This window comes from Osmerus mordax, chromosome 26 (assembly GCF_038355195.1).
Source record: "Osmerus mordax isolate fOsmMor3 chromosome 26, fOsmMor3.pri, whole genome shotgun sequence".
Taxonomy (NCBI): domain Eukaryota; kingdom Metazoa; phylum Chordata; class Actinopteri; order Osmeriformes; family Osmeridae; genus Osmerus; species Osmerus mordax.
In genome coordinates this window covers 9,380,951-9,389,304 of record NC_090075.1, presented here as the reverse complement: position 1 = coordinate 9,389,304, position 8,354 = coordinate 9,380,951, and the positions used below count along the sequence as shown (strand labels likewise).

The 8,354-nt window shown below is 39.1% G+C and overlaps 1 protein-coding gene across 1 annotated transcript in view; it reads right to left on the bottom strand.

Moving 5' to 3' along the window:
- Positions 1–644: 644 nt before the first annotated feature.
- Positions 645–8,354, bottom strand: part of zranb2 (zinc finger, RAN-binding domain containing 2) — a 31,394-nt gene continuing 23,684 nt past the window's right edge. Inside the window, exons 3-10 of the mRNA XM_067230074.1 lie at positions 4,323–4,431; positions 4,103–4,185; positions 3,810–3,886; positions 3,037–3,192; positions 2,781–2,944; positions 2,331–2,393; positions 1,858–1,998; positions 645–1,622 (exon numbers count right to left, since the gene is read on the bottom strand). Coding sequence (XP_067086175.1) covers positions 1,565–1,622; positions 1,858–1,998; positions 2,331–2,393; positions 2,781–2,944; positions 3,037–3,192; positions 3,810–3,886; positions 4,103–4,185; positions 4,323–4,431 — 851 coding nt within the window. The 3' untranslated portion in view covers positions 645–1,564. The remainder of the gene's footprint in view (positions 1,623–1,857; positions 1,999–2,330; positions 2,394–2,780; positions 2,945–3,036; positions 3,193–3,809; positions 3,887–4,102; positions 4,186–4,322; positions 4,432–8,354) is intronic.

Sequence of the window (8,354 nt, the reverse complement as noted above, 5' to 3'; positions counted from 1 at the left end):
TCACCAGCAGGAACGCATCTGATTTCCCAGAAGTCATTGTAAATACACACGCATCTCAATTCAATCTCAGTCCTCGCGCTCTTGCAAGACCGTTCTCGCAAAGACACAAGTACATTCATAGCGTTCTTCGAATTGATAAACAGCCAGTGTTCTAAAAAGGTCCACAAGAATTAACGTCACTTTAACTCTAGGGGGCCTTGAAATAAGCAAAAGTGCGTTTCAGCCAATAACTTGATTTGTTTGCCTTAATTAAGTGATTCTTTTGCCTGGTGATATCTTGGGAGATCCCATGGGTGACATGTTAACTTGCATACCAGCCAAATTGAGGACGCCATTTTCTATGCATGAAAAAAAAAAAAGACTCCTACAGATTTGATCCCATCTTCAATTGTGGCACAGATCATCTTTAGACCAAGCCTCACATGGTTTTGTGATTTTCAAAACCATTTGTCCGGTACAGTCAAATGTTTTTTCGCCATTTGATCTGCTTGGCCCCCTCATTGCTCTCTGCTTGCAGCTATATATTTTTAACATTTTATCTGATGTGTTTAAAACAACACATCAGCAACAGCTGGCAGTCTCCTCCCCCTTCACCCAGCAAATCTCTGATCTATAAAATCTATAAATGTTAACATAATGAGAAATACAACAAAAAACTTGACGCTTTATGTACTACATGTTTACAATTTAATTTATTTTAACTTAACAAAAATTCATCTATCACATTTTATTGATGCTGTCATTATCTGATGTTTGATCCTTACTTCACATTTTTGAACTACTGGCGTATACAAAAGGAGAAGCATAACGACTGAAGTTCTCTCACAGAGAACAACTCTTTTAATAAGAAATGTTTTCTTAATCATAACCTAATCCGAAAATGACTTAATTTGGTTATATTTCTGTAGAACTAGACCACAAATTGTAACTCATGGATATTACATTTACTATTGCAAAACTGACTTCAAAAAGTGTTTTTGAATCTTTTTCTTTTACTTATTCTTCCACCCACACCTAAAAACCACCATTGCTTCCACCTGATTAAACACAAAATATTACAAAGTAAAGATAAATACTTACCTTCAACACTAGAAACAAATTGGTTCAACACTATTCCGCTCATAGGTAAATTCCCCACAGATATTAAGATGGTGGATATACAAACATTTGTTAAGAATATTATAATATTAATACTCACACATGGTGCATCTTGAATCCCCCCTAAATCATGTTTGTAAGACCAACATCTTAAGATCATCCTTGACAAATAAAAATAAGTTTCTTGTGTAATTCGTATTTCCCAAATTAATGAGTAGATTAAAATGTGTCACTTCCTTGATAGTATACATTATGTAGATTAAAATTAAGGAAGTAACCTTATAACAGTTTCTCTGAAGTTCCAAACAATAACAAGTTTAATAAGCGGGGGGCCATTGTGGGGGAGATTTGTTATGCACTGCAAAACTCTGGTAGAGTGAACAGCATAATTATGTTTTTTTTCTTAAACCACAACATGCATTTATACCAAGAATCATGTGCCTTGTTTTATGGACCTGCTTTTGACTTATTTCTTTTTTGAACTTGAGCCAGAATGGGAGGATCCAGGTGACTGTCCACGGTGTCTGAAATTAGAAAAAAGGACTTGTAATGTGAGAGATATGTGCACTTGACAGGTTAAACCTAAGCTCTAACTGAGACATGGAATTAGAACATACACCTGCAATACCAGGATTATGAAGCAGTCACAATAGCAGTAGTCAGTGTGTTTCCTAAATCTTGATAGAATCTCACATTTAAGAGAGTAGATGGCAGGCCAAAAGTCAGTACACCATTGTGGTGTTCCACAGAAACCCAAACCTTTCAGATGATCCTGATCTAGAGCGCCTTTTTTTCCTCCCCCCAGATGAGGACCTTGAGCGACTGCGTTTCTTTCCTCCTTCTGGTGAAGATGAGGATGAGTGAGACCGCTTTTGAGAAGAGCCCTTTCCAGAGCTGGATCTTTTGTTGGGAAGGGATAAACCAAACATTAAAGTCAGTAAGGCAATGTGGCTGAACCTGGATATCTTCACAGACTGGTACCAAATTGTGCCATGGTCAAAAAGGTTTCCTTTGGGTTTCAAGAAGATTACATTAACACTGTCAACATTTCTTCTTCCAAAAGTATATATCATGTTAGTAAATGTACAAATTTGTGCACATCTTGTAAATGCATTGAAGATCATTACTTTCCAACTTTTTCCTGTAACCATCGACATGGGAACATGCTGTTTCTAGCACCACCTGTCCAGCTACATACACTCTCTCCTAGAGGAGTGCATGTCACCATTCACCTGGAGTGGGACCTGCTTGATCGAGATCTAGATCTGGAACTGGATGAGCTTCTAGATTGGGATCTGAAACACACAAAAGACTATTTTCCAATACTTTTCAAGTGGATGATTACCTTACTCCACAGGTGTAAGATTCAACATGGTAGAGAATACACAATTTGCTTCAACAGGAGATCTGATCTCCCTGAGACAACTTCAGAGTAACATGCAGTTTGTTTCTTAAAAAACTTTTTAGATGCTGATAAATATATAAAACACTGAAAACCAATATGTTAAACATAAACGCCTGGAAAAAAAAGACATTAGCGGCATTTGTACTTTGTGTACACACAAGCAATAAACAATATTAAAACAAACATCTAAGAGTTCATGTAGATAAATAGGTTGGAAGAAAAATTGAGCTGATACTGACATTTTGCCTCGAGTTACCCTTGACCTGTACCCTTTTACCTGGACCTGGACCGAGAGCTGGAGCTGGAAGAGCGGGACGAGGATCGGGACGATCCAGAGCGGCTGCTCTTCTTTACTACTGGTTTCGCCTCCCCCTCCTCATCACTGGCATCCAGGTCATACTTGGACAAGTCGGCATCATCATCGTCCTCATCCTCATCATCCTAGGTTAGCATTAGTTGGTATTTAAGGCATCCTGTGTAAATAAATTGTCTGAAAATCCTAAAAGTGGCAAATAGGCAACGTTTTTTCTTACATCCAATTTGTATTTTGAAAGGTCTCCATCATCATCTTCCTCTTCTTCTTCCTCATTGTCTTCTTTATTAGACTCAACCTTTTTTTCTTCTTTAACTTCTTTTGAGCTTGACTTGCTGCTGGTCTTTCCACGATATTTTTTCTTTTTCCTTCCAAACTAATGTAAAAGTTTTTCTTTGTAAGTGTATCTGAATAAACTGTGTACATTTCCTCAAGAGCATACAAACATGAAAGTATTTAAAGATCCCATGACATGCTTAGTGGTCCCCTAATAGTGTATCTGAAGTTTCTTTCCCGAAATTCAGCCTTGGTGCAGAATTACAGCCACTACGAGCAGTACCACAATGAGCTTTTCACAGGACATGACGTTTCTGTGTCTGTAGCTTGAAATGCAATGAAGAAGAAAGAGGTGGGGCTAACTGCCATGCTTCGGTCATTTGCAAGCCATGTCTCAAGGAAAAAACAATATCGCGCTCACACGGTCTTAGCTCATTTTCTCATTGGTGGGCCAAATTCTCTGTGCGGGCAAAGCAGTATTGTGACGTCACAATAGAGACCCTTTTCTAGGGACTTGGTTTATACCCATCGAAATTTCTATCCACTGGGGGACCAAAGGCAGGCTAGGGGAACTCATATTAATGTTAAATAACCTCCTAAAGTGAACATTTCATGTCATGGGACCTTTAACATTCTACTTGGCATTCTGGGTAGTTGGTCACTTTTGGGGATATGGAAACAAGCACTGCTTCAAATGAATAAAATAAACAATTGTACCTCATCATATTCTCCATCCGATTCTTCACGTTCTATGTATTCAACATTCTCCCTCTCATTGAACCCTCCACCATAGCCTATAGAAAAGAAAACAAGATACCCCTAAGAATAACATTTAACCAAGAAAATATATATCGGGGGGAGGGTATAGCTTAGTGGTTAATGCACTTGATTGCAGATCCAGAGGTTGCAGGTTCAAATACCCCCTGTATTGTACGTCACGTTTGATAGAAGCGTCTGCTAATTAATACATTACAGTAAACAAATACCAAACTCTGTAAATAGAGTTTAACCTGTTCTCTCCTCAAGCTTGGCATATTTGGGAGTGTTGCACATGTTGCACTCTGACCTCCTGGCCCAGTTCACATTGCCGCATCTTTAAAAACAAAAACATAAGATTCAAGTCCAAAGGAGGATGTTCAAGTGCCGATCAGATCAGAATATACTAATACTAAGTAAAATTGGATAAACTGACAGCAGTTTCATTGTAAGAAATACGAACACGTCACCTACGTTTTACATTGCCAGTCATTTGCACTAAAGAGGCCACGGCTCTTCTCTGCAAGGGTCTTCCCAATCTCGGTACCTCCTGCTTTCATCATTTTTGCCTCAGTCGTTTTCTCTGTTTGGGCAAAAGATGAATTTGCATTCATATAATAGTATAGTGGTAGAGCATGTGACTGCAGATCAAGAGACCCCAGGTTCAATACCAAACTATATGGCATCAACCTGCACACCATTCAATCTCTCCTAACATAGTTTGATAAAACTATGTTAGGAGTCTTTGGGCCTATGTACTATCAAAAGTACATAGGCCAGAAGACATTTTGGGCCTATGTACAATGAACGTGTTTTAAGAGAAGTTTACAGTTGGTTAAGAAGCTTGATACAATGAATGTTGATTCAACTCCATTTGGCAGAGATGCCATCTGTAGTTTTATGACACCTAACTAGGAGACCTACAAGTCTAGAGACGGGAAGTCTAAGTGACCTGGTAGAGTTCTTGTCACCTGGGAGGAAGAGACAGTTGGTCACCAATAACAGAAGAGATTTGGTATAGCTGCATGTCTGTAGGATGGACCAATGACTTTTGAGAACTGTCGTATCTATAAAATGGTCTATTGAAGAATTTTCTTGGGGGTTCAGGGCCATCAGCTGCGTAGTGCTGTTGGGCTGGATTCTTCCGGTTCCATTCTAGAATGCTTTTGTGTGTCGATGATGTTATGTTGATAACGTTATTAAGTTTACGTCATACGTCAAATAAACATTAACTCTGTACTTCACCCGACTTTACGATTGACAGCTTTACGATTGATTCAAAACTTTCCACGACAGTTTTGGAGGGGGCATCCGGATGTTCATTGAGATCCGACCTGGACTCGTTAGTGGCAAGAACAGGCTTCTTCCTCAGGGTCAGGTGGGTCGATGCGACATTTTGAAAGGGGAAAAGTGGCGAGTTCCTGAGATTGATAACGTTGAGCGAAGTTGTGGTGAGGTTTAAGCTATTGTTGAATTTGACGGGGTTTTGTTTGAATGGTACAATTTTTGTCCGATAAATAGACGTGGAGTTCTATCTTTTACATTTACTTAATTCTTAATTGTAGTTCAAAGATGCAGTTGTGGCCAAATTATTTGTTGCTGGGCCACAAGGGCGTAGGTTTGGTCTCAGCTTTGGTAGGGATCATATAGGCCTACTTATTACCAGTTAATATCACTTTTGAGTTGCTAGCCTGCTGGTACTATGCTAAACTAGCACGGTCCCATTATGTGGGTAGGTTCGCTTTATCCTTCTGGCTTCAACAAGACCAGCTACTGCTAACACACTTGTCGAAAGATCGCAGACGCTAGGGATAGATTTAATACAAGCAAAAGTGACATGCTCTACTACACTAACAACTTTCAAAACATGTTTCCATTGTAGAATGCATGGCAATGTAAGACTAGCAGGTTTGCACTGTGTGGGTAGTTTTCCTACTAGCTAACTAACAACGACCTTCTTGATAGCTACTTACTCTCTGGGTGGTCTCTTCTTTTTGGGTTGACATTTTCTTATCTACAAAGCACAAGTGTCAAAAAATATCAATGCTGAGACCAAACGAAATACTAATATGAGGCTTTATTATATCCTGGCGTATTTAGTAGCTTAGCGTGTCAGACTACTGCCAGCTCACTTTCTGCAAGTCACGATTCACAAAGTGACTGACTGACACTTCAGCCAATGAAATAACATCATCTTGTCTCGCAGGCGCATTGGTTAACTTGGAAATGTATTTTTCATTTTTCAGGGAAAAGAACATATTATAGATAATACGAATGAGTTTTGCAAATATATTGTGCAAAATATTTTTTTTCGAAAATTAACAAAATATTGGTGGGGACAATTGGGTCTTTCCCAAACTTTGGTCGCCCTTGCTGGGCCAGTTGTTATATGCATAGTGCATATGGTTGTCCATCCATGGGTGTGTGGATGAGTGTATGGGTAATGTGTGGGTAATATGGGAGTCAGATGGCTGAGTGGTTAGGGAATAGGGCTAGTAATCAGAAGGTTGCTAGTTCGATTCCCGGCCATGCCAACCAAATGACGTTGTGTCCTTGGGCACTTCACCCTACTTGCCTCGGGGGAATGTCCCTGTACTTACTGTAAGTCGCTCTGGATAAGAGCGTCTGCTAAATGACTAAGTGTAATGTGGAATGTTCTCGAAACTCACAGTGGATCCTGATCTGTGAATGGATTGGTTGAAATTGTCATATCTAGTTACCGAATTTTCTTTCTCACAAATACATGTTATTGCGATATTTTAGGGAATTGTATGAGCCATGTAGGTCTATTGAAGTCCTATAATTACTAAAAAGTATACTAATATATTTTAAAGGGTTCGAGGCCTGTTGCGTTGAAGTCGTACAAAGGATCTTGAATCCCATTAGGGGTTAGAAGTTCTGCATGAGTTTATTGCTACTGAGATGTGTGTGTTATGACTAATTCTAAGTCTGGTGGTAGACAAATGCATGGCAAACATTTGTTAATAAATCCTAACCAAATGGGCGAGTTGCAGATTGCCGACCAGGATTTGGATGAATGTGTAAATAGTAGTGATGGGCCGTTATAAATAAATTTTTGAGAATAGATTAACGGCGATATTTTTTTTTAACGCCGATAACGGCCCATCACTAGAATCAGAATCAGAATCAGAAATTCTGATTCTGATTCTAGTGATGGGCCGTTATCGGCGTTAAAAAAAAATATCGCCGTTAATCTATTCTCAAAATTGGGTTGGGAGCTGGGTCTATACTACGCAAGCTATGATGACTTTCACCTTGATATTTTAGCGCGGATGTATACTTAGCCGAATTGCACTGTAGGGGGCGAGAACGAGTCTTCGAACCTGTGTGTATGCCTTGTGTATGAAATTAACACATCAAACGTGACGTGCTAACATGGATGCAGCTATGAAGCCGCCTGGTTTGCTTCAGGAAAAATTTATTTTTAAGAAGCTTCCCAATGGAAACCTCGACAAGACTATGGTTGTTTGCACCTTGTGCTATGCGGAATTAGTTTAGGAGTTCTTCCAGTCTCAAATACCACCTAAACGCAAAGCATCCCTTAGCTAATGCGGAAGATGCGGGCCAAGCACTGATGTAGCGCAGGGGAAGAGTCGTCGTCAAACTACGATGTTTGAGTGCAACCGAGGCAAGCCTGTCAGCACAGCTCTATCAGCCAAGCTAACTAATCTAATTAACAGTTAATAAACACAAGTAGGCTACATCTTATTGAACATAATTTATTTTCATCACCAATTATATAGAACAGCTTTCTCAAGCAGTTTGTGATGCATTTTGGAAACAGGAGATGAGCCCCTGGTCTAAATGGGCCACCTGGCTTGAGAAACCCGTTCTCAAAGACTTACTTTTAGTCATTATTTGGGTAGCACACATTCTGAATGCCTTCGGCGGATTTCAAATGAGTAATTTTAATCTAGATTAATACCAAGATTATAGTGAGATTAATCTAGATTTTAAAAAAAATCTATACCCACCACTAGTAAATAGCTAATCTGATGTGGTGTTTTCTATGTAGAATTTGAATCCCGTCTTCTCTTATGTGAGGAAAGTGAAGTTAAAGAAAAAGTGAGGAAATTGTATAAGTTTGTCTTTTCTGTTAAATGTTTGTTTGAAACAACGAGGAGTATAAGATAAGAAAATAACGAATCCATAAAAATACACAAAACATTTTTCACGAATGTTTAAATCCGCTGTCTGTTGAACAATATCGGAAAAAAAAGCCAGAAAGACAGCGCTTGGATTGGAAAGATCAAGGCTGCAGTTTCGTGAGTGTCCAGAAAGAACAGTGGTAACGGCATTTGTCAGTTGTCATAAGCGAGTGAAGGAATTGCAGTTTCAAAATTGATACTACAGATGGGTAATGGCATGACACATGCGCACACACAAGAAACGACTACTACACTGACATTTTGTTACCCGATTAGGTATTGTATTTAAGCTAGATTTTTTTATTTAAAAAAACTGTTTACTACTGTTGGTTGACAT